Consider the following 25,600-nt stretch of genomic DNA (forward strand, 5'->3'; position numbering starts at 1 on the left):
GTAGCAGGACTATATTCCTTAATGGCTCTCGCGGCTAAGACAGATAGGAGAGGAGGGACAAAGTCCTCCCCAGACGAACCTAACGTCTTGGACCACGTTAACCCCCCGATGTACTTGAGATATTTTTCGAGGCTACTTTCAGGTATGAAATAGAACATTTGCCTATTTTCTGCTCTTTGAATCGGCCGTGGTTTCACTCTAGCTAACTGCCATGCCACCCATCTCCTGCAGCGGGGTAGGGAGTAGGAGTCAGGCTAGGTAGAAGATGGATGGTTGTTTTGTGTGCATCACAGGCAGTTTAGCTGATGTTACGCTGCCCGTAGTTTATTGCTGTCTTGTTTCTTGTTATAAGTTGCTATTGAGAGCCATCAATTAGTGATTTAGTTTCAAATCCACTCCCCAAATGCTCAATTTGGCCCATTGATCAACTGTGAATTATGTTGACACATGGGGTTTATACCATACTGTATTACAGCCTAATACTGAAGTGTTTTAAAACCTTGCATTTTTAACTCAGCATTAACCTCTGAACGTCAATTAGTTTCCATATGATGATTATATAGTTATGAAGAAATACCTACCCATAAGATAGAATGCACAAAGCAAGCAATCACTCACATTTCGAAAGGAAATGCTCCCCTAGTTTGCATTCACCACCATGCAAAACAAAGTCAGCATTTCCATTCAAATCACATCATTTGTATTGCTTCTTATCAATCCAAAGTGCACTGTGAAATGCTCCAGTAAGCTGTTATTAACCTGACAGTCACAAGATCGTTAAAACGTAAAACACTCAACTCTATAATAATACAACTTGAAAATGCTACTCTGCTGTTTCTACATTTGGTTTGACAAAAGATGAAGTGAGAGATCAAAGCATTTGACTGAATAGGATGAGAACTGGTTTAACATGTTTCTCACATACCCTCTACTTCAGGGTAAACGGAACTAAACAAAACTTCTGTTTTGACATTAAATACTGTATGTTCAACTTTCTGCTGCAACACATTATTATGTAGTTGGGCTTTTTTAATACGCATTAAATCATTCTGTCTATACAATGGAAAATTGTGAAAAAGTCTGATCACCGTTTTCCCGAGCCTGGGGCGACATATAAGATTGCTTATTTTGTCCAAACAAAAGCCAAACACCCAAAGCTATTTAATTTTTCATCAAACAAGACACCAAAGACAGGCATTAAATGACCAAATTTGAGAATCTGGATTTCCAACTACTGATAGATTTCACATGCTTTTGCTTCAGGCAAATGTAAATCACATGGGGTGTGGTGCACGAGGTTTCAATGAGTATCAGCTCTTTCTCATTGTAAACTTGCATGTCTCTCATTTCTTGTCACACACCGGTCTAAAAGTTGATTCTCGTTCGGTTGCTGCAAGTTTCAGAAGCTGCGTTTGTTCAGTTTTATCCATTACTTTTAGTTTCACTGTCTGTAAAATGTCAGAAATTGTGATAAGTGGCCATCTAATGCTCAAAAAGATGAATAAAAAAAAATAGCCCATTAACTGTGATCAGCACAGCAGTAGCATAAGCAAAATAATGATACATTTATAGTAAACAAAAACATTAATAATTATATAAAATCTCATATTTTAGTATATTAATGAATTGTTCCATTACTAATGGCCAACTTCACATTTAAATGTACCAACAAGCAAACTTATCTGTTTTTTTGTTTTATCTAGCAAAAATGGTTGACATTCTGTGGTGGCAGCATTTCTGATGGGATAAGCTGTATTTGTTTTATCACTGTAAATTGACTGTCTTTGGGTTTTGTTTTTTTGGTGATTTTAGGCTATGGTCAAATGGTTGTGTCTTGTGTGACATAATTTTCTCACTTTTTAAAAAAAATTGGCTAATCCAATAATTGAAATGATCAATAATGAAAAATAGATAATTATTTTGTTTCCACATAACAGGACACTGAAACATGGGAAAATAGTATTGTGTTTAACTTGGAAAATCCTGTGTCGGGTTGTGATAGCCACTGGCTTCTGAAAGGGGAAGCTTCAATCAGCTACGTTGCCGTTTACGGGAAGCTTTCAAGAGGCGACAAGAGAATGACCCTTGTCATTTGCACCTGCAAAGACAACCTCACTGCCTGGAGACAAGTTGGCTCATAATGCTGGGATTCTTTTTCTTGGCTATAAAAAGATCTCAAGGGTTTTCCAAAGTCCAGCACAATTTAATTTTGCTTTTGGTTTTAAGGATGGATTAGTCTTATATAAACACAGGGCATTTATAGCTGTGTTTACGTCACCTGTAGAAAAGATCCTACAAACACCTACAGAGAAGAATGGAGTGTGGTTCAGGCGTGTTTGACTAATACAAATAAAACATACATCCAGGTCTTTATTATGGAAAAGTCTGCTCAACATTTAAAATGTTTCCTTGACAGCTAAATCTACTAGTGTGTAAACATGGCCCGCCCTCTCCGATTCCCCCGCCCTCTGTACACATTTTACCAGCACACAGTCACACCCTCTCCGGGTCTCTCACATTTCCTGTCTGCTCGAGCTCTCTGTTGAAACGGTAAGGAGGAACACCGCTGGCATTATTTGTTTCTTAACTTAAAAACTTACTTTAATATTGTACTAAAACCTATCCCAATATTATAGAGCAGGTACAATGTTGAAGTGGTATGATTTGGTAAAGATGAACACAACCTGTATCATAGGTTTGTCAGTGATTGGTTGGCTGTATATTTGAGTTCAAATGAGCTTTACTTCCAGGATTAGTTTAATATGAGAACATTTTTGTATGAGCCTTTTTGTATTTCTTAGCAGTTCTTCCCATCATGAGCAGAGGAGGTCTCTCTAATTAGTAACAGCCCTGACAGCACCATGGTAACCTTGCGGCTTTCCGGACAGTTGATTGCCATTGCCCTTGTGGGAGACGTTTTGGTCTCGTCCTTCTGTCCTGGCTAGTCCAAACATGTTATACCCTTCTGTGATGTGGAATCTGTCTTACTAAAGCTGTATATTGTTTGCACACAGAAGGTTCGGTCAAGTCCTGTTGCCAGAAGAATAAGATTCCAGTGGATATGTGTCATCCCTTCAGGTCTCACCCATTTGTTAACTATACGGATGTCTCCTCTCCTCCTCTGTCTGTAGCTATGGCTGGACCCAGACCTGTGGTGCTTAGCGGACCGTCGGGGGCAGGGAAGAGCACTCTGCTGAAGAAGCTTATGAAAGAGTACGACAGTGTCTTTGGCTTCAGCGTCTCCCGTGAGTGTGTTACTCAATGTCACAACATTTGACATTCATTTTGTGATGTTCTTCTTACTCGTTGTGACGCTTGATCCATGTACGGTTAAACATGTAGTTCACAATGGAGATGTGAGTTGCATATAAATACATTACGCCGCTGGCTTCCAGGTTCTTGTATGTGCAGATTTCCTTATTTTCTTTGCCTTGTTTAGTCAACTGAATATTCAAAAAAAATTGACTGCTGCTCAGAAAAAAAGACTAGTGATTCAAGACATAACTTTGAGATTCAGCAAATTGTGATTGTTTATTTTTGTTTTTATGGAGACAAACAACAACAACAGAATAATCTATTTATAAATTCAGCTCTGGATTGAAACAAAATTCAGACTATGACATGAGTGTCTTCTCAAACCCTCAGATACAACAAGAAATCCTCGACCTGGCGAAGAGAATGGCAAAGGTACGGCATTTTCCTCCTTTCACGAACCACAGTCCAAATAACAGTCTTTGAGTCTGTGTAATTGTAGCTCTCTTTATCTGTGTTCTTTTGGTCTCTAGATTACCATTACGTCACACGGGAGGCGATGCAGATGGCGATCGACAATGGGGATTTCATTGAGAACGCAGTATTTTCAGGGAACATGTATGGGACGAGTAAAGCTGCCGTGCAAGCGGTCCAGGCCAAGAACCTCATCTGTATACTTGACATTGACATGCAGGGTGTGAGGAACATCAAAAGGACGGACCTCAATCCCATCTACATCTCTATTCAGCCGCCGTCCATGGACATCCTGGTAAGCAAGGAGGAAGGAAATTCATTGAATCTGTACAGTGCCAGAGAGGAGTTCTGTGTGTGACGTTGAATGCGTTCTTCTCTACATCAAAGCCAGTTTGTTTATTCTTGTGTTCATTCAGGAAAAACGTCTAAGAGACAGGAAAACGGAGTCGGAGGAGAACCTCCAGAAGCGTTTACATGCAGCCAGGGTGGACATGGAGTATAGTAAGTATTTATTTGTTTTCAAAGATGTGAACACGTACATTGTACAACTTTTTAAAGACACAACTCTGTATTTGTACTCTCCTTCTAGGTAAAGAAGATGGTGTATTTGATACCGTAATTGTCAATAATCATCTTGAGGATGCTTATGGACAGTTAAAAAATGCTCTTCTGGAGGTGAGTTACTAGTACCGAACAGTTAGATAATCCACACCTGACTCAATGTAACAGTTTTTTTCTACAGAAATCCGTCTAAAGCAAATCTTTTTAAAGAAGTACAACACATTGTTTCTCTTACAATTGGAGATATGAATTGACCATTTGCTGAACCCCCTCCCCTGAGCGATGATACAGGGTTGTAATTACCACTTGTGGCCACAGTGTTCACTGTTGAGTAAAAGTTGTATAGTATGCCCTGATTTCGTTTGTCTGTTATTGTTAAATTGTATGTATTTCTTGACCAACATTATCCATTGGGATAATTATAAAAATTTATGTTTTTCTTTTTTAGGAAATAAATAAAGTCAAGAAAATCAACATGTCTTCGTAGGAGACAGCAGCACCCGGAAACTTTTTTCTTTTCTTTTTTTATGACCCATCCAGCCACTCCTCACAACACCGCAGACCTCCATTCCAGTCATGAACATTCCCCCAGATGGTGGTCTGTGCAGCTCTGAGCGGATACACAAATATGTAGGGTTTACATGGTGTTTAGCTGTAGTTATTAACACATGGTAATATACTGTAAAGTGGAAGTTTTTTAGTGACAGAAAGTGCTCAGCATATTTTTTATTTTCAATTGTATGAGGAAAAGCTACTCCAATAACGCATAGGCTACTTTGTATGTGACTGGTATGGTATGCAGCAGCATGTTTTGTTGGAGAGGGTTTAGTGAACACAGCTGTACACCAGCTTAAGATTTCATCTCTCACAAACCTGATCTTACGGCACCAGGGCGTAAATCATTCCAGCATGTGGACAAACTGGTCTTAAATACGAGTGATGCTTTTCTTAACTCTTTTCTTTTGTGCAGTGGCATGGTTTAGCTGGTGAGGGTTTAAAGAGACAGTGAAATGTGCTGCTGACAGACACAGTACGAGTGTGATTTTCAGGCCCTTGCTCATGCCATGCATTACAAGTAATTTCTGCAAAACATGGCAGCTGTTTAATTTCAAGTGGAACATGCAAGTCAACTTAACTGTTGAATTAATGAATGTTTCCACTGTGCTGGTAAATGCTTTACTTTGATAGGTTTTTGTAAAGTTTGTGCTAATTCAAAAGAGTTTGGTTTGCTTGTGATCATACATACTGTTGTGCTCTAGTAGGATTAAATACCTTGATGGAGGCAGAAAATGTTGCTAATATAATGTCACTCAGAATAAAGCTTTTTTAAGAAGGTTAAGTAGAACAATGTAACTTGTTTTACAGTAAAAAAAAAATTAAAACTTTTTTTATTGTGCAACTATCATTTTGCAGCTTCACCTGTACAGTAACATGACATTCAATGGACCATTTTGATTCCTAACTAAAGGATTTTTTTTAAACTTTGAAGAACACTTAAATAGCATTTTTTGCAGTTTTACATTTCTTAGACTCAAGTACACAAATCTCCTTTTACATGAAAAATGAAGAATTTCTATGTAATTTGGTACGTCCCATAACTATCAATGTTTCAATTGAGTGTATGTAAAAACACCCAAATAATCATATTCAGGCATTCCTTTGCGCAGATACTTTTTTGCACTTTTTATTGCCCTTTTTTTCAGTATCAACTTAAATATAGTAATTGTGCAAATGTTTCATCATACTCAATTAGATGCATTCAGACCTTTTCCATTTATAATTTAACCAGCCCTTATACTAATGTGTTTGTTGTGGGAAAATGATATCATGTATTCCTTAAATCCATTAAACATCCAGCAGTTAGACTATGTTGTCTGTTAAAACTTTAATAAATATGTTGCAATAATGGACAATTAAATTGAAGCATGTGTGCGTTAAATAAATGTAGAAGAAATTGTACAGTTATTATTTGCAGTACATTTATTTAATTCAGATTTAACAGTACTCAAACATGTTTCCAAAAACTACACATGTACAGCACAAGCGATTACAATCTGTTAGTTCCTTAATATTAATACATAACATGATTCTTGTAACTGACCTTTTAAAACAACACACCACACATCTGTAAGGGGGCAGTTACTGTATTTCTAGTCACTTTCTTTTATAAATTGCATCATTGTAAAGGTAGTAAATTCTGTGAGCTCAAGAACTTTCACACAAACATTTAATTGCAATCAAATACACATCAGGTTACCCTGGATAAACACATCTGCTTTGGTAAAACAAATACATGCAGTCACTCATCTAAACATCTATCTCTTACATATGAATATCCTGCGAATTCACGGTTAGTTGCACTGCATTAACAGACAAAAAGGTCTAGAAAGCTGAACATTCAATTCACAATTATTGATAGACACATCTGTTTCACATAAACCAATGAGTAAATGCAGTCAAACTCCAAGATCTGGTGTGAAACAGATTGTCTGTTCACTTACCAGATAATTTGCTTCTAGAAATGTCATATTTTTTGTAAGCTGCTCACCAGTAAATCAGTCACAAATGACCAAAGTACTTATGTTAGACTTCATCAAGTTGAACATCATTTGACAACACATCTTTGATAAAGCCACAACGGTCACCAGAGCTCTGTTCTGTTCATTTGACATAATCAGTGATGCTTAAGTTAACGTATAAAGCAAAACAGAATTAGGAACATTTAGACATGACCTCATCAATATCCAGGGATCCAAGGTGAAAGGTACAAAAGTAAAATGGAAAAGAAATGTATCTATATATATATACCTAAATATACTGGAAAACTATTGGTTAGCAAGAGTAAGGACTAAGAACACCTGGATCAATTAATATTGTTGGGTCAAGGCTCAAGATTTCGTGAAAGTATGTGAATTCAGCAAAATGTCAAACCTTAATTTCTTGCTTTCTGTCCCTTCCTTTTCACTGTACAGCTCAACAAGCTGTTGTAAAAGCAGTCTGGGGCTAAAAGCTGCATACAGTGGCATCATCACAATCTACATTTTCCATCTGACTCCATCTATCAAGAAAAAGACTCAGAGCATGAGCCTATTTTCTGATGGGCAGCTTCAAAATGGAATGGCTTGTCAAATGCAGTCAATATATAATTCAGGTTAGGATACGTCCTATTCATCATGTGAGTATAAATGTCCCAATTTAAGACTAAGAGGGTTTATGGATATAACAAATTAAAACAGTTGCTTCTACTGATTGGCTGGTTCTCTAATTTGAAGAGTGACTGGGTTGCCCACCGCCGTGTAGCTGTAGGTCTGAGTTGACACTTTGGTTTTGAAGCTCTGCTGCCTGCCCTCCACTCTCTGCACCTCGGAGCAGTATGAAGGCTTGGCGTGGCTCACTTGGATGGGGACGTGCCTCTCCGTCCTGCACCGGGCGGCTCCACTGGCTTGGGGGTGGACGGCGGACGAGGAGAAGAGGCTGCTGGAGAGATGCTCCCTGAAGCGACCGAAGAAGCCGCTCCTCTGCCGGGAGACTGCCACTACAGGCCGGCCCACGTTCAGGAGCACCGGCTGTCCCACCGTGGACCCGCCGATCTCCCTCTGGAGCACCGAGATCTCACAGGGCTTCTCTGTAGCGGGGCTGTGGGTGCTGGAGGAGCCGTACGTCTCTCCTTCCTCCGGGACGTAATCCTCCAGGTCTTCCAGGGTCAGAACACGGCCTCCTCCTTGCGTCAGAATCTCAGGCCCCTGCTTTCCAAACGTGTTCTGGCCATTGTCTTCATCATCGTCGGGTTCAAAGATGACAGTGTGTTGATCGTCCAGGTCATCGCTGTCCTCTCCGGCTTGAGCGAGGACGGACGAGAGCTCGTGTGGCTCTCCGGAGACTCCAGAGACATTAGATGCAACGTCGTTACCACCAGCGCCCTCCTCCTCCTCTTCTTCTTCTTCCCAGGAGAGCGGCGGGCTGCTGACGTCCCCCTGAAGCTGAGCCTGGCTCTGCTCCACCAGCTTGTTGTTGGAGTTGTTTGCATTTGGGTTTTCCGGCTGGGAGCGTCTGGCTCTGGAGGGAGTGGCTCCGCGGTCGGACAGCGCCGGTGAGATGCCTCTCCTCCTGAGCAGCCTGGGGGATTTGTTGACCTTGTACTCGATGACCTCCTCTACTTCCACCCATCTGGGGTTACTGCTCTCCAGGACGACCCTGGCTTCGGCGCCCTTAGGTTCGGTAACGTAGAGGGTTGGGACAGTGGTCTTTCTGGGAGTGGGCATCCTCCTCGGCCTGGCCATGGCTGGCTCCGGGGTGGATGTCTCTGAGCGGTGCGTGCTGGTTACAGTCATGCCGGGGGACTTGTGCCTCCTCATTCGCGGGTTCTTTACCACCGTGGTAATAGTCTCCTCACTGGAAGAAGGACAAAGAGACAACACAAACATTATTAGACCTAAAGACTTTCTCTACATAGTACAAGAGTGAATGCAGTTTTTCCCATGTATGCTTGAAGCTTGTGGGCTTACCAAAAACTAGAAAAGGGAAAGTCTAATGTCAAGTAAGCCCTTACCACATGCCACCGTACGGTAGCTGCAATGCATATTGTGTCGCTACAGTGCAAAGTGTTGGCGTTGGTCAAATATAAATGCTGTGTGTCAGGAGCTGCAGTAATAAAGTTGTTGCTTAAAGGAGACAGCACCCTGGTGAAGAGAGCCCATCCTTTCGTCATCCTTGTGATAGAATCCTTTGCACTCTTTAAATACATGGGGCCGCAAAGAGGAGCACACACTCATACAACATTGCTAAATGCGAAAGAAAGACACTGCAGGCAAACATCGTTTTTTCAAGAACTGTTCAATTTTGATATTTATTTCGTACAAGTATAAATTAAAGTTTCAAAATGTAGATTTAGGTTTTTATTGTATATTCTTTCAATACAACCTTTCATGGCCATTATCAGAACATTAGTTTGTTCAATACTAGACCAAAAGTCTCAGTTTCCAAAGTACCTAAATCAACTAAACTTTCCACAGTCATTCTTAGCACAATACTGAAGGTTGTTGCAGAAGGTTTCGTTCATATGTTAATTTTTAATGCATTCCGTTCTTAAAACCATGCCCAAAAATAATTTTTAAGAACTGTGCATAGTAACTTTTGATGTATAAAATGAAGAAAGGCTGTATCCAAAAATAATTCTGTAAAAACTTTGGAAACTAATATGTTGCAAAAATTAAATAAAGATTTTAAATCTGGCTTTATCCAAAATCTAGATTTTATATTTTTTAAGAAATGCAAATGTACACATTAAGATAACTTTTACAAAGCATTAAAGCAATCAGCTGGCAAAGTTTCATGATATCTATAAGTTAAACATTTTCACAGCGTTCACACTTACATGATGATGGTTTTCTTTGGTATTCTCGTCTCTTGCTCAGTAACTGTGGGGAGGGAAGCAGAATAAATTAGATTTAATGACACAAAATAGCTTGAGTTGAAGATTAATCATATCTAGAACGTAAGACGCATTAACTGTGCATCTTTCAACTGGCATTCAAAGCAATATTACCCAGAACCTGAAAAAATTTGCATATCACCAAAAGCGACAAGAGAGAGTTTCCATTTGTATGGGTAACATCAGTGTTCTTACCTTCAATAGTGATGGCCTGCTCACCAGTGCGAGCCACAGCAGCAGGTGGAGTTAAAACAGCTGCACACTTGGCACTGCCTAGACGGTTGGACAACTGGCAGAAGCAGGGAATTTATTTTTAGAGTGCTGAAGATGGCTTATTGTTGCTAATTGATATCAACTGACTTCCAGTCAATTCTTCAGTGCAAACACAAAGAGAATAGAATTGCTGCCTACATGCAACTTTTATGCTTCACTTATACATGTTAGTTCAAATAATGCTTAATAAAGTTTGTGATTCAAGTGTTTTGGTTTTGTTTTGGTCAACACACCTCACACTCGTAGAGTCCCAGGTCTCTCTCTGTCAGGTTCTTTATAACCAAGACCAGAACGCCACTACGGAGCTCGCTGTAGGTCTGATACTTTTCGTGGTCGGTCAGCAGCCTGCCGTCCTTGAACCACCTTGAACATGAACAAGCACACACAGCCAGATAATAGAAGAAGAGGGGACAACAAAGTATCAAAAGATATCTTGAATTCACACAAACTGTTCTGAAAATGTCCCTAATGTGTGCATACGTACCTGATCTTGGGGCTGGGAGCGCTCTGTACGACGCAGGTGAACTGAGCGTCCTCGCCAGCAACAAATATGGCATTCCTCATTTTATTTACAAAACGAGGAGGCACTGCAAGATACATGTCAAAATGATTAAACACTATAGAGCTTATTCGTGATAATTCTGTAGTTCCCTGAAACAGTTGAATTAACCACTGCCAAGTGTCATTTTTAACAGAATACATTTGTTTTACAAAAATCAAAACATTTTCCAAACGGTATTTCATTATACTCAAATTATTAATTGCTTTTTCTGTGTTGCAAAATAATGATAAATCAAAGTATTCAGGTATTTTTGGACACTGTTTGCCAATTACCCTGAACAGTGATCTTGCCGAGAGTGCTAGCATTGCCAGCTGGGCTTGTGGCGAAGCACATGTACTGGCCAGAGTCATCAGCTGTCATGTTGTCCAGGATCAGAGTGCAGGAACCATCAGGGTCCTCAATGATGATGTGATGAGGATCTGCCTCCACTGAACGTCCATCTACATCCAAAACATAAACCCATGCATTGATGAAACACATTGAGGCCTCAGAGGCTGCTTGTATACAGACGTTTATCTGTGGTTAAGGCCATTATTGTATTAACAGTCCAACAGAAAAACATGACAAAAGAAGAAATGGTGTGAATGACGTACCCTTATACCAAGTGATTTCAGGTTTTGGCACTCCAGTGGCTTTGCAGGCCAGCTTAACAGTCTGTCCCAGCTCTGCTGTGAGGTTTGCCAGGATTTCATCGAAGTCAGGATGACCTGTCAACAGAGATTCATCATGAAAGATAATGTGTGAAAATTTGTGAATAAAAGGTGAATAGGAAACAGGACAAAGTCAAGACTGTATGAGGATGTGTTGTACTCACTCCATGCAGGCAGGCTGTATCGCTGCTGCAGTTCTCTCAGGTCTCTCAGCCACGAGTTCTTGATGGTAACAGTTCGGGCCTGCAAGGTGTATTTCCTCACAGAGTCCTCGCGTTCGTGCCAGATTTCAAAGGCACGGTCATCACCCTCCACTGTCTCATTCACGTCAATGTTATTCAACTGCAACAGGATCGAGAAAGCAGAAAGCATCAATAAGGCTGCTGATCGGGAAGGATGGTAGAAAGGAAGGAAGTGTTGACTGTACTATAAGTCTTACCTTCATCATGTTCTTAAAGACATATGCTTGTGTGTCAGTGTTGCTGTCTCTCTTGGGTTTGCAGATTATACAGTAGTTCTTAAACAGGAAGACGTGGCGGTGGTGACCTCTAGAGGACGACCTAACTCCTGGAGCCCCTTCCCACACTTGGAAGGGTCCCTGATTTTTAAAAGATGAAGATAAATTATAATAAATAAACAGTCAAACAAACAAACAAACAAAAAAACACAAATCATGCATCTAATCGCTGTACCAACCTGTCTAATTGGCTCTCCCAATACTTCCAGGGTGGCGGGATAGTTCTCGATCATAGAGACATGGTGGGTATTCTCAGAGCGCTGAGGGAGCGCAGACACCATGGCGTAAGCTTCTTCCAGAAGGCAGCAGTTTTGGCCATTTCTTGCCTTGTTTCGGATGAGCTCCTACATACGTTGAAGGTACAATTAGAACAACACTGCAGTCAGTGATAGTAATACAGGTCTACAACCAAATGTCTTACACAGACAAGTCATTTATTCCTATCCTTATCCTTATTGTGCGTCAAAGCTGTCACCTTGAGGATGGCCTTGTACTTCTGAACCCGATCCAGTGGTTGTTGGAGGCCAGCGTTGATGCTGCGTACAGGGGGACCTGCAGGGTCTGCATTGGCTTGCTCTTTCTCAGTGTACTCCTACAATGTTATAAAAGGAAGGTCCTTAAATTTAAACAACTTTATTGAGTCCTTTCACGGTCACCCTTATTATGAACTATGTACATGATGGCAAATACAAGTATGTAACCAAAAAAATGACTGCTTTAAGTAGGATGGCCAAACGAATGGCTTTCACACTGCATAACCAACTTGCAACAATAGTTCTGGTGTTACCTTGAAGAAGCGGTGGACGGTCTTGTCACTGACAGCAGATTCAGCCAGACCCTGACCGACGAGATACTGGAGGTACTTCTCAAAGCCCTCCTTGTTCTTCAGGAAGCACATGGCCACATCATCATCTGTGTCACATTCATTCAACTTTGGGAGGAATGCCCTAAAAAAAGAATTGAGGTCAAATTAATGCAATGAAAATCTATTTTTGCAGAAAGGAAGTTTATAAACTTTTTTTCTTTTGATTTTTTTTTATAAATCAATGACATTTAAATGACAAGTCATAAGAGGTGAGCTCACTTGCTATGGAAAGATTTGATATCATCTATGTTCCTGAATATGACGTCCTTCTGGCTGCTGACATCGGCCGGTGCATCGGCGCTGCCTGCATGCTTCAGGTGATGCGAGGTAAAGAAGTCGACCTCTTTAACAAACTCTGATTCTCCATGTATCAGGTCTTTGATCAGTTGGCTAGGGACATACAAATAAAAGATGGTCAATTTTATCCTTCAGCTCCAGTATTTCTATAGTGAGTGCCGAAAGGCTTCACTTACAATAACTTCCTCTTGTATTCTCCTTCAGACACCTCCTCGTCACCTCCTACATTTGTCTCTGGAAGGTCACCTGGTTCAGCAGAGAGCTGGAAGAACACACATTTTTGCTAGTACTTATAAAATGTTCAGTAAGAATAAATTCAATCGCTGTCAAAAGTGTTTCATGTTATGTTATTGGATCAGTGGCAATAGTATGAAGACGTACTTTGAGTTTCTTGTCCAGGTAGGCAGGTGAGACCCAGCCTTGGCGGGATGGTGTAGTTTTGGTGGGTTTGGTCCGGACTAACCATTTGAGTGGATGAGCTGAATCTAAAACCTCAACATACTGGCCCTCCTTTAGAGCGATGGATTCTTTGCTTGCTATGGTGGGGTTGTAATCAGCTGTTGCCACATAGATGTCAAACATCTGTATAAAAAGTAAAGTAAAGTTGCTTATTCTTGGTTCTATTCGCATTATTACTTATCTGTGTGTAAAATAGTTCTTTTTAAAAGGTTACATTTGGGACATCTTTTGCTCTAATTTATCAAATAAAATCTTGGATTTCTTGATAACATTTTTATTAAAAAAAGGACACATACGACCAAACCATATATATGATAATTAAAAGAGATATACTATCTCACCTCTCCCCTGGCATCGCCCTCATCAGACTCAGAGGAGGAGCCTGCGATGAGGGAGGGGGGACGAGAGCGACCGTGGTGAGGGGATGGAGAAGGGGTCTTGGTCTCATCATCACTGTCGGCACCTGGTACGCGTAACGAAGCTAAGGCAGCAAGGACGGTGGGGGGAGCAATCAGAGGAGGACCGGTCAATTGTGGGAAGAACTAAAGCATGTACCACTAAAATAGTTTCTGACATTTGAGTACCATAAACCCTTGATATTATGGTAAAGGTTGGGATTAGCATACTGTAATTCATTCTAGATTAAAATAAATAACTTTTTGTTTTAGATTTGGTTGCAGTTATTTGTACCTAAGCTGCTCCAGTTTGTCCGTGCTCGGCAGAGAAGTGACCGATCAGGTTAAAGTCATAGTTCAAGCAAAAACAGACTCTCTGCTGGCATCTACTAGTGCTTCATTTAATTGGTAAATTATGTCATTTTAGAGTTCAATAATATGTTTTAAGATATAAAGAAAAAAATATTCCACAAAAATCATTTAATTTTAAATGATTTTCTATGACTATGTTAGTATTCTGACAACATGCAAACAAATAAAAAAATAAATCTACAGTACGGATAACACTTATTGCCTGAGCTCTCCACATGCATGTCTGTCTGTGAGCATGTATTACATTTATTACATTGTAGTTGAGAATTTAGAATCATTTAAAATCATTTTCAAATCCATGTTGGAAATACAGGATTGATGATGCATGGGCACAGACAGCATGAAAAGGAGAAAACATGGTTTAACAATGATAATGCTGACACATGACAGAAAGACAGGAAACTGCTATGATTGCACCTTAAAATATTTTTTCCCTGTATGTAAAAGGGAATGTAAGTCAAGATTGTTTCCACAAGTCATCTTTGTAGCCATCTAATGCTACAAATATAGCTAAATGGGAATAAAGAATATTATTGTGAGGCTGATGCACTTGGGATACATACTGGTAGTTTTGGGCCAAGATTTCATCCACTGGAGCACTTCATGATTCTTTAAGCTGTCTGAATAACACATTAATGATTGGATGAGCATTCATTGTGTGTAGCTAGACTAATGGATGTAAAAGTGGTAAAGAAATTACGTCTGTATGAAGCAAATTATTATGTTATTTACGCATTTATAGAGCAAAACATGCCAGAAAAACAAGCAGGACAGGAACACCTCTTATTCAAGTTTGGTGTCAACCGTCAAATCTAATGAAAAGTGAATTTTTATCCAAGTATTTAAATGCTAAAGAACTCAGATTTAAGGAAAAGTAAGTGATTTTCTTTGTTAATATAAGTGTTAAATCACTCTATATTCATACAGCAGTCACTTAAACAGTATGTGCAGTTCATAACAGGTCATTCTCCCAGTCATTCTGCTTTGCAGTAATTGCCAGATAAAAAACGTATCCAATCAGGAGCGCTATAAAGAGGAGGGTCTCCGTGAACGATGGATGCCTCGCTGCTCTCCATCACGACACTATCTGACGAAGACGGCTACAAGCTCATGTGGTGGTGACACAGGGAGGAGGGAGGGGACTGCTAACTGCAGTCACTGACCGGAAGTTAGCTAAAAGGACCAAATCACTTACTTCTCCTTTAACAACAATTTCACATTTCTTGAGTAGGCTAATCATTATGAATTGACTGATATCAACCAAACCTGACAGGCATGTAACCAAACACTAAACAGAAGCACTGAATCCAACATAATGTATTGATTATATGCATTATTTAGCATTAGCACCTAGTAAAGCCATTCATGGCAGCTTGCATGCTTCATATGCAGCATAAGACAATTATTAATCAGTGTGATTTGACAAAGGGAGAGACAACCAACAGATTTATATTCCAACCACAGATAACACTAGTAGATTTGAGACATAGGGTCTACAACATTTAAATCACTTGCAGTGATTTAAAATGTTATCTGGTCACAGTTAGCTTAATTAATAATTCCACACTTAGTAAAACGATCTGTAATTCTGTTTCATCTCACTTTAACACCAATAGTATTAGTTGTACATGCAGTTTAATTGTGGTATTACCGTATACCTACAGCCAACGTCTTAGCATAGCTTCCTTGCTATAGCCTCGGGAACTGAAACATCTTTGTGTTTTTTCCATATTCTAAGCCAAATGGCCTACTGTAACTTATCAATGTAAACAATGTATTTAGCAACTACATATCCCATTGCTTAAAACCATTGACATACCGTACATTCAAACACTAACAAAGTCATTGTTTTGATTTTGGTTTATATCAGACTTAACGAAACCTTGATGATGTTACTCTCATCTTTGTTTGAGGAAACACTTCAAACGGTTTAGGATAACTCAGGATATTTTTTTCCTTTAAATCCAGCTTCCCATGTGGAATGCCCCCTGGACATATTCTAGCATTTTTTTCGTAGTTCAAGTTTGGAATTAAAATCAACATTCAACATTTAACTGCAGAGAAAGACATAACACAGACTCACCTTGGCTGATCTTTGCTGATACCATTTCAGTGATCTGGGAGGTGAGTTTCATGAGGAATTCCTCTGTACCTACTTCCCCTAGGTAAGGCATTTTACCCTCTTAAGGCACACACAAAGAGGAAACAATACCATAAATGTACTATAAAGTTACCAAAAAATACAGACTATATCACTATAAATAATATATGCCAGGGTATAAAGTGATATGTCGCACCCTTTGGTTTGCTAGCCTCCTCTTCTGGGGGACTAATTGTAATCCCAAGAACCCTTGATAGAAAAAAGAAATGTTAATTTTTGTTTCACATATATGCACCCATTTAAATGTAGTATATATTAATGTATTTTTCTTTTTTAAATGCAATGCAAAAAAAACGTACTCAGAGGGTTTGGTCTCTTTCGGTTGTGGTGCTAGGGAATAAGGAGGGGAAACACATAAACAATTCCAATCAAAACGTGGGGTTTGTACTCAACTACTGTTTCTTATCTATGAATATAAGAATATAAGAAGTTCGATATCCTTTCTTTATAAAGTGCATAAATGATGTAGCTTTCCTTACTTTCATCAACCTCTAGGTGTGCGGTGAAGATGGACTGTCCTGCCCTATTTGTGGCGATGCAGGTGTAGGCGCCAGTGTATTCCTTGCCCACGTCCATCAAGATGAGGCTGTGCTGGCGCCCTGAGCTTGCTATTTTGTATCCCTTGGTATCAGGCTTGATCCACAGGACATCTTCCAATGATTCCTCCTTTAGCCAGGAGACCGTAGGAGTGGGAGAACCTGATAAATAGAAGTAAGTATTGCAATTTTTTTTGGCGAAAACACAAGATGAAACAAACGTTCAGGATTTCAGTGCGTAAGGATGTTAAAAATGTGTGAATTGTGAACGTGTGAATGTTGATAATTAGCCTGCTATCGGTGTGTGAATGGTAACGTGGGAAAAGAAAACAGGTCTCCCTTGCAAAAGAGTCTTCGGTCTCAATGGGATTTACCTGTATAAATAAAGGTTAAAAAAAAAAAAAAAAAAAGTGAAGTAAACAAACCTTCTACTTTGACAGACAGAGTGATGCTGGCTCCTTGTTTCACCTTCCTGTTGCTGAACCTTTCAATGAAGCGGGGTGGCACCAGTGGCACCTTTGGGTCTGTAAAAATAACGTGCAAAACAAGCACATAGTCACGTGTAATGTATTATTGTATCTACAGTACTAAATAACCTGTGATAAATTTGTAGGATAACTGGCAGATTACCTTGTTTTTCTTGTTGCATAATCTCCCCTGGACCTGTTGTAAAATAAAGCTGTTACTGTACCTTTGAACATCTTAAGAGCAACTTTTAAGCTCAAAGTCATTACAGCTTCCAACCATTCATGCATTTGCATACATACTCAGAACCATCAGTCGGGCAGAGGAGTAGGCAGAACCAGCTGCATTGCTGATGTACGCAGAGTACTCTCCCATATCCTCTCGCTTCACCTTCAGGATCTCCACACCATGATCCTCTCTCTCTGCTAGCAACTTAATCCTTTCTGAAGATCGCAGAGGGTGGCTATCTTTAAACCAGTATACTCTGGGTTTGGGGAAACCTAGAAGACAATAGGTGTTTTAGAAAAAACATTCTTTAGTGGATTGACGTAGGTTATAAAACAGTTCAAATCAGCTGTTAGTCAGCAATATTAGAAGGATATTAACTATAAGTATTGGTTAATAAACGTACCTTTTATTTTAAGCTGCATCTTAGCAGTGGGTGAACCTGGACTGACACGAACATCACGTAGCTCCTCCATAACTTGTGGTAGCTGATCGTCTTCAGCTACAGACTCAAATGTTTCAGTTTCCCTGCACGAGGTGAGTAGAACAGTACACCTCAATAATTCAGTATTTAATAAAATTATAATATTCAATTATCAATATGTACATATAACATGAACCCTGATTCATAGTAAATTCACCTGGACATGTAGCCCTTGGCACTGACATAGGAAGATGTCTCTGTGGCATCAGCCGCCGTGTCATAATCTGAGCTGCAAGACACTGATGGAAAACATTGACGTAAAGAAATATACAGTAAACAGTCGAATCAGATGTGTATCTATGTGTGGTACTGTAAAAAAGTTAAAAAACTCCGCCAGGACGAAGATGATAAACACCGCATCGGAAGGAAAGGCACACCGGAGCTAAAAAGCTGTCTTATTTATTTATTTATTTTTCAGGTTAAGAAATTTACTAGGATAAGATTTAAGATAATTACACGGTTTAAACTGAAGGCAGATGTTGAATTTGCAGTTTTTGCAGTGTTTGAACATTTTTCACATTTTCTTTTCCTACAATGGATTTTCCTTGTATTAATGCAAAATTAAAGTTTGAGTAATGAGTCAAGCCAATGAATCTCACACTTATTTGTAAAACAAACATGTGTGTGCATGTTATGTTTGTTTACTCACTGTCAACCCTGAGTTCAGCCTTAGTGGCTGCGAGGCCGCTGCTGTTTTCAGCTGTGCAACGATAGACACCCATGTCAGATGGCAGCACAGTGGTTATGATGAGTTGGTGGCAGCCCTCCTGGTCCTCATTGATCATGTAATGATCGTTCTCCTCCAGCAGTTTGCCATCCTTATACCAGCGAACGGTTGGAGGGGGTTTGCCAATCACAACACAGTCAAAGCTGACAGGATAACCATCTGGAATATCCTGACTTTGTAGCTGTGTCAAGAAGACTGGGGCAGCTTTGCAAAAAAGTGGCAGAAAATCAAAAAGTCAGAGAGATACAGTATACACATACTGGATGGACTTTAGTAACAAGCAAAATAGTAAACACACAAGAACACAGAACACTGAATCTGGAAAACAACACTTAAACATGACACTCTGTCCATCACTTTTGTTTTGTGGATAAGTTTTGCAGACATGCATGTGTATTTAGCAGAGCCGGCCCAAGCCTTCAGGGGGCCCTAAGCGAAATATGATTAGGGGGCCCCTCTCCAATGTTAGTGCTGCTGAAACTATAGATATTTGTTAAATATCATTCACACACCCAGTGTTTTCCGCTAGTGCCTCCACTGTGCGGCTGTGCGAAAATATTTGACAGGCGAGATTCAGACCCTCCTAGGGTGGTCCGGGGGTATGCCCCCCCGGGAGATTTTTTTAACCTTTTTAAAGTGAAATGCATGAATCTGGTAGCCTGGCATTCCCAGACCTGCCACTAGGCGCTGGCAAATTAAATTTGCTGCGCGTGTTGGTCTGGACACGCTCCGTTGAAGCTTTATCAAGAAAACCAGAAATCTGGCTATGGTTTCAATTGGTTCTATCTAATATGTGCGCGGCAGAGCCCTTTATATGGTACTCTGGGGAGGACGTAACCGGATGACGACAGTGACGTGCATGCGACGTCGAAGCCGCGATAGTAAACATCAAAGATGACTGCGGATATGTTGTGTGAGTTTGAGACTGCTTTGGCCTCGACCCTTAACGATTTGGAAGACGGCACTCATATCTTTCATTAGCAAGTAAGTGGAATGTTCTGTTTTGCCGACCGACAACGGCAAACGTTTAATTTAACAGTTTAACAGCTGTTCGCTAAACGAACGGGGCTTCCGTCACCTTGTGCATCGCATCGCTCTGAATGGTTGTAGTGCTATCCAACTGCGTGCAGTGGCATTTGAAATGCACGAGTAGGAGCCGCCCCTTGAGTTGGAAATGACTATTGATCGTGGCCAGACCCTCTATCGTTCAAGATATCAGGGTCTGGATTTCCAGGCTATGAATCTGGTGCACTTTGAGAGGAAAATTAAGAGGCTAAATCTGAGAAATTGTGTGAAAAAATAATTTGGAGACACTGGGTCAGATGAATTAGAAGCTATTGAAGAAGGACACATGGATTTTCCATAAAAATATTAATATAGTAAGGCGTCCCCCTCCCGGGCCGGGCCCAGCAGCAGACCCGGGTTCGATTCCCACCCGCGGTCGTTCTCTGCATGTCACTCCCCTCTCTGCCCCATTTCACCTCTGTCTCTCTGCACTATCAATAAAGCATAAAAATGCACAAAAAAAATCTTTAAAAAAAAATATATATATATTAATATAAAATAAAATATTATGGAGGGTCCTCTGGGTTGGGCTTGGAGCTCTTTTTCTTTTACGGGACATATTTCTCTGTAATATAGTGAATGCATTTAAATGCAGTGTGAGGAACTAAGCAGAAGAACTCTGTTGTCCAGCTACTGTATCTTTTTTTCCACAGACAAGGCTGAAATAGGCTATAAACTATACACTGTGCATGGATGTGAACGTGACATGATCAGATAATTTCGGATTTCCTCCCAGATGAACTGATTACATTTTTAGGCTATTAATTATCTAGACCAAAACATTTTATTCCTTTTTTTGTATGATAACTCACATTTGCACAATATGATGTTAATATCAAACACACAAACTAAAAAAAAACTAAAAAAAAAACATTTTTTTTTTATTTATATTTTTTTTTTGGAGGGGGCCCCCCAGGCAGTCGGGGGCCCTAAGCGGCCGCTTAGTTCGCTTATGCCTCGGGCCGGCTCTGGTATTTAGGTAAACTAATGTGCAAATGAATGCAAGTAGAACAAGATGTACAAGTTTAGATGAGGCAGCCCTCCTTTGTAATAGGATTGTTTGCCTGAATATGCATGCCAATGTCAAAATATTGATGATTTTAAAAGTAATATAGACTATTGTTGATCTAGAATGTCTTGAAAAAAATAAAATAAAAAAGGATAATAATTTCAACATCATACCTGGGGCTCCAGTCAGCAATGCAGGAGGCTGCCTTTCTTGGGTGGGGGTCTGTGTGCCATCTTGCGTGTAGCCCATCTTTTTAATTCTCAGCTCCACTTTCAGAGGCCCTGCCTCCAAGATGGTGGTATCCACAGGAACCCCATGGATTGTGAACATCTCCTGGAACCTTTTTGAGGCAACGTCAGCCTCTGCCCGCGAGTTAAAGCGAATGTAGATGTAATTGTCATCCTCCCGGTAGGAGTGAGGATCTGGTGAGGACAGGTCTCCTTCATCTGCGCTGACAAATGGTTCTTCCTCAACATCTGGTGGGAGGCGTGTTCGCAAAAGGCGTCGGAGCCGTTTGCTGGCCTGTCTCAGTGACTCATCCATCTCACTGCCCGAGGAGCTGTCGGGCTCGCTGTCTGCGCTGTAGCCCACGGTCAGTGGCCGTCGCCCAGAGGATTCTCTCAACGTTCCTACTGTCACCTTACTACTGTGCGAAGTGACACCATACTTGTTAGTGACTTCACAAGTGTAAACCCCAGTGTCCTTTGTGGTAATGGCAGTGATGACCATTGAGCAGGTTCCATCATTGTAGATGTCAATATGGTGGTGTTTGCCATCCATCAGTGGTTCTCCGTCCTTCGACCACTGCACCTTATCAGGTTTACCCTCCGCCACACATTCTAGATGTATGGTGCCATTGGGTTCCTTGGTCTGGTCTTGGAAGACATCTTTAAAGACGGGGCGCATGTCCTTGCGGGCTTTGTAACCCTTGAAGGCAGCTTGAATCTTAATGGCAGCATCTCTCAGATCAGGCTCATCCTCTTTACTGATCTCCATGCTAGTCTCCTCTGTCTGCTGAATTGTGGTTGTTTTCACTTCGGTCTGCTCTACTGTCTTTTTCTCTGTCATCTGGAAATGTGCAAAGAACCTGTCAGCAGCGCTCATAGTCTCTGACTCGTTTGCCACTGTGACAGTAGATGTGCTGCTCTTCTTCAGGTAGGACACGAGGGTTGGACCCCCAGACACAGACTCGTCCTCAGAGCTGGTTTGCTTCACAATGGCCTGCTCCTTCACTACGGATTTTATTTCCACTTTCTCTGCCGCCTTCTGCTCTTTCTCTACTGATTTTGTTTCTACTTTCTCTGCCGCCTTCTTCTCCTTCAGTTTTGGCCCCTCAGGTTGTTCAGAGATGGAGTCAAGAGACGGCTCTCGACTCATGCGCCGTTTCTTGGCCGATTCCTCCCAAAGCTCATGCACAGCAACTTCTTCAGCTGCTTCTGGAGGCAGAGCGGGCTGCCCCAGTGTCTTACTCTCTACCTGTTTTTCCTCTACACCTATAACAACAATGGAGTTTTCATTGTTACTATGTTGTGTACCACAGAAGAATTTGCTGAAGAAATACAAAAACATACACAAAAACAAACAATGCCTTACTTGGGCTAATTGGTGGTTCCACGGCTGCCTCTGTGTTACAATGACAAAACAGAAAAATTTATCCCATAGCAGTTCTACATTGCTAACATCAAATCATCTGGTAAAACCTTTTAAATATGTATGTCACAATAAAATGTTATAGATGTAGGTAAATAATAGCAAAACAAAGTACTGTAAAGCCAAACTGTGCTTGTTGAGTCCTGATGAAGGTTTAATCTCATATCTTAAAATTTGGTATTTAAATGTTGATTATAATAATAACTACAAAAGCATTGCTAAACACTGAGGCTAGACGATTAATCGATTTTTAACTGAAATTAAGATGTGAAGCAATGCTATTATTAAATAGCAAAGGCTGCCACACATTCTGCATGGCCTGTAGTGGAACAGTTATAACATCATGAAAAAAAACCACAAAGGCACCCTGAGCTAACCCATACCATAATGCACTACCTCGCTAAAGACGTGGTGTTTACTTAAGCTTGTTGCAACATCTGTCAGAAAAATCTCAAGGTAAAGATTAACTATATCAAAAACTAAATGACACATCCACTCACCAAGCTGCAAAGTCTGAGGCAATTCTACAGGCTCTCCAGTCCCAGCTCTGTTGATGGCTGCCACTCTAAACCTGTAGCTGCTCCCAGGTACGAGATTATCGACCACAAAGTCTGTGTTGAACACAGGTTCAGAATGACATGGAAGCCAGAGGGCACTGTCTACCAGCCGCATCTCCACCCTGTAGCCCAGAATGGGACTGCCTCCGTTATGTAGAGGAGTGAACCACGAGAGGGTGACAGACTGTTTGGTCTTTTTGAGGACCTCGGGGTCCTCTGGAGGATCAGGTACAGCTGTTGGGAAGGAAAGAAGCAGGAGTTAGATATCTTTATAAATATCAATGTTTATTTATCATATATACTTCAATAGTGTCACGAAAGTCTATCCATCCTATTCCTTAAGTGTACATTAATAGAATACATACGTTGGTTCGGAGATACTCTATTAACCTAAAATAGATGAAAGACATAGTAATCCAAAAAAAAACTGTACCAACACCAAACATCATTGCTAGGAAGCATAGCATTGCTTCCCAGCAGTGACGTTTGTCAAACTTACTGATGATGGTGAGCTTGGCCAGAGAAAGAGCATCTCTAGCAGCAAATGTAATTTCCTGTTGTGGCAAAAGAGGTGCCTTTCTCAGAACGAGGCGATATGAGCAACCATCAGCCCTCATAGCCCAGAGGTCACTGGCCTTGAGCTCAACTCCGTTAGCGTACCAGGCAACTTCTGCCGCAGGGACAGGTTCGGTGAGCTCAACACAAAACTCAACTTTTTCTCCCACTGCAGCCAACTTGTCCTCCAGACCCTTTACAACATCCAATTGCCAGCCTTACAAGAGAAAACAAACACAATAAAATATAAAACGTTAGTTGAAGTGTATTATTATAGAATACGTAATTAAAGGTCACATATTATGATCATTATCAGGTTCAAAATTGTAATTTGGGTTTCTACTTGTGTCCAAAAAAACCTTTCAGAAAAGTGGATGTGGAGATAAAGAGAGACGGTTGACTTTTTCTGATAAATTTGGAGTCTCTAGACACACTGGGGACCCAGACTAACAAAACAAAAAAAAGTAAATTTTGCATAATAGGTGACCACAAGTCTTGTGGTATTAATTTTGATGACTCACCTTTTACAGAGAGTTGGGCCGATGTTGACGCTGTGCCAGCTTTGAAGGTCACTGTGCAACAGTCTTTTATACCTAACTGTTTCAGCAGGAGCAGGTGGCGACGACCACTCTCGAATGTCACAATCTCGGCATTAGGCGATTCCTTCACTGGTTTCCCGTCAAGAAGCCAAGAGCAATCTTTGTTCTCAGGACGGGAGAGGGCACACTCAAACAGCGCCTCACCTCCATCAAAGGTCTCTATATTCTCCAGGCCCTGGACTATTTCAATGGGTTTGTCTGTAACAAACAAAGGGGGAAAAAAGAGAGAAAAAAATATGTAATAAAATGTAGTCAAATAATTCAGGATTTTCCAAAAATAGGACATGAACTTGGTCATGATCAGCAAGTGATCAGTTTTTTTTAGCCCCATAGGTGTGAGATATGAGGGAACAGAGGAGAATCCCCAAAGGTTGTTGCTCTTTCCATGTGGAGGGAAGCTCACCTTCCACATGAAGTGAAGCAACTACGCAGGTCCCCTCTGCCTCACAGGAGTATGTGCCCCTGTCTGCAGTGGACACGATGCTAATGTACAAACGGGCCACATTCCAGTCCTGCTCCACTAGCACCCTTCGGCCATCAGGCTGCAATGGCTGCCCATCTTTCTTCCACTGAGTCTTGACCGGCCTGGAGAACTGGCAGATGAACTCAGCAGGTTGTTTTTCGAGCACACGAAGGTCCTCCATCTCGCTCACCACTTCAACTGTGGGATCTGAGGTCGAAGTCATGGGTCACAGGGTCAGGGCTCGGGCATTAGGTATAAGGATAAGTGCAGGACATGCCGACTGACATATGGGCTTTATAACCCCCAAAAGCAAGTCAAGATTTTGTTTAGATGTGAGTGATATTATATATATGATAGGGTTTTCTGGATTGTCCAGTAAAACATTTCTGAGCCATGGTATATTTCAATGTCCACTCTGATTGAATAGGGGGTCAAAAAGCCCAACTGTCAAGATTGGGGGTAATGGTCACAGTCAAGGGCCAAGAAGTGCTGCCAGCTGATGAGACAGATGATCAGTGGATGGAAATGCCAAACTTTACGAATTTTGCATTGTGATGGCGTTAGAGTTTTAGTGCTCATTGTTAAGGGCAGGGCTTGGTGGGATGTGGAAGTGGAAATGTATGGAATGTAAGCACTCAACAGCAGATGGCCTGCATGGATGGGTGGAGCAGCACTTTTCTGTTGTCACAATTCAGTTATGAGCTAACTCTGTACAATAAGACTCAGATCAGACCTTATCACCACCAACATCAAGCCTACTATATGTTATCCACAAAATCCAATAGTTAAAATTGTACTTTTCACCAATGACATTACCTATAAACCCATACACGCACATTTAACCTTAAAATGATCACAATCTCGTTTTTTTATTGAATTCCAAGGCTGATTCTGATTTGGATGTCAAGCAGGAAGGAATTCTGAATGGGTTGTGATATGGGCTTGAGTCTAGAAGTATGTTGGTTTCATATGCACTGAGCAGGAAATTGCAAAACA

General features: G+C 40.8%; 2 protein-coding genes across 2 annotated transcripts in view; one reads left to right on the forward strand and one right to left on the reverse strand.

Annotated features, from left to right (window-relative positions):
• Positions 1–18: 18 nt before the first annotated feature.
• guk1a (guanylate kinase 1a) lies at positions 19–6,209 on the forward strand. Its single transcript, XM_080033598.1, has 7 exons — positions 19–142; positions 3,132–3,245; positions 3,646–3,687; positions 3,786–4,021; positions 4,143–4,227; positions 4,316–4,401; positions 4,736–6,209. Exons 1-7 carry the CDS (start codon positions 22–24, stop codon positions 4,772–4,774), a joined length of 723 nt encoding a protein of 240 aa, XP_079889724.1. The 5' UTR covers positions 19–21; the 3' UTR covers positions 4,775–6,209.
• A 164-nt stretch (positions 6,210–6,373) lies between these two features.
• Positions 6,374–25,600, reverse strand: part of obscnb (obscurin, cytoskeletal calmodulin and titin-interacting RhoGEF b) — a gene marked incomplete at its 5' end in the record, with an annotated part of 64,389 nt that continues 45,162 nt past the window's right edge. The window contains 33 exons of the mRNA XM_080033443.1: positions 6,374–8,679; positions 9,662–9,704; positions 9,914–10,007; positions 10,225–10,354; positions 10,476–10,578; positions 10,826–10,993; positions 11,147–11,260; positions 11,368–11,545; positions 11,643–11,801; positions 11,900–12,064; positions 12,196–12,312; positions 12,508–12,667; positions 12,805–12,975; positions 13,059–13,144; positions 13,264–13,464; positions 13,683–13,822; positions 14,672–14,728; positions 16,192–16,290; positions 16,406–16,458; positions 16,569–16,599; positions 16,749–16,967; positions 17,231–17,329; positions 17,436–17,468; positions 17,573–17,770; positions 17,902–18,023; positions 18,137–18,218; positions 18,629–18,910; positions 20,954–22,273; positions 22,374–22,403; positions 22,931–23,221; positions 23,487–23,759; positions 24,064–24,339; positions 24,545–24,811. Of these exons, the coding sequence (XP_079889569.1) occupies positions 7,530–8,679; positions 9,662–9,704; positions 9,914–10,007; positions 10,225–10,354; positions 10,476–10,578; positions 10,826–10,993; positions 11,147–11,260; positions 11,368–11,545; positions 11,643–11,801; positions 11,900–12,064; positions 12,196–12,312; positions 12,508–12,667; positions 12,805–12,975; positions 13,059–13,144; positions 13,264–13,464; positions 13,683–13,822; positions 14,672–14,728; positions 16,192–16,290; positions 16,406–16,458; positions 16,569–16,599; positions 16,749–16,967; positions 17,231–17,329; positions 17,436–17,468; positions 17,573–17,770; positions 17,902–18,023; positions 18,137–18,218; positions 18,629–18,910; positions 20,954–22,273; positions 22,374–22,403; positions 22,931–23,221; positions 23,487–23,759; positions 24,064–24,339; positions 24,545–24,811 (6,911 nt within the window). The 3' untranslated portion in view covers positions 6,374–7,529. The remainder of the gene's footprint in view (positions 8,680–9,661; positions 9,705–9,913; positions 10,008–10,224; positions 10,355–10,475; positions 10,579–10,825; positions 10,994–11,146; positions 11,261–11,367; positions 11,546–11,642; positions 11,802–11,899; positions 12,065–12,195; positions 12,313–12,507; positions 12,668–12,804; positions 12,976–13,058; positions 13,145–13,263; positions 13,465–13,682; positions 13,823–14,671; positions 14,729–16,191; positions 16,291–16,405; positions 16,459–16,568; positions 16,600–16,748; positions 16,968–17,230; positions 17,330–17,435; positions 17,469–17,572; positions 17,771–17,901; positions 18,024–18,136; positions 18,219–18,628; positions 18,911–20,953; positions 22,274–22,373; positions 22,404–22,930; positions 23,222–23,486; positions 23,760–24,063; positions 24,340–24,544; positions 24,812–25,600) is intronic.

Source organism: Ammodytes marinus, assembly GCF_949987685.1.
Source record: "Ammodytes marinus genome assembly, chromosome: 9".
NCBI classification, from domain to species: Eukaryota; Metazoa; Chordata; class Actinopteri; order Uranoscopiformes; family Ammodytidae; genus Ammodytes; species Ammodytes marinus.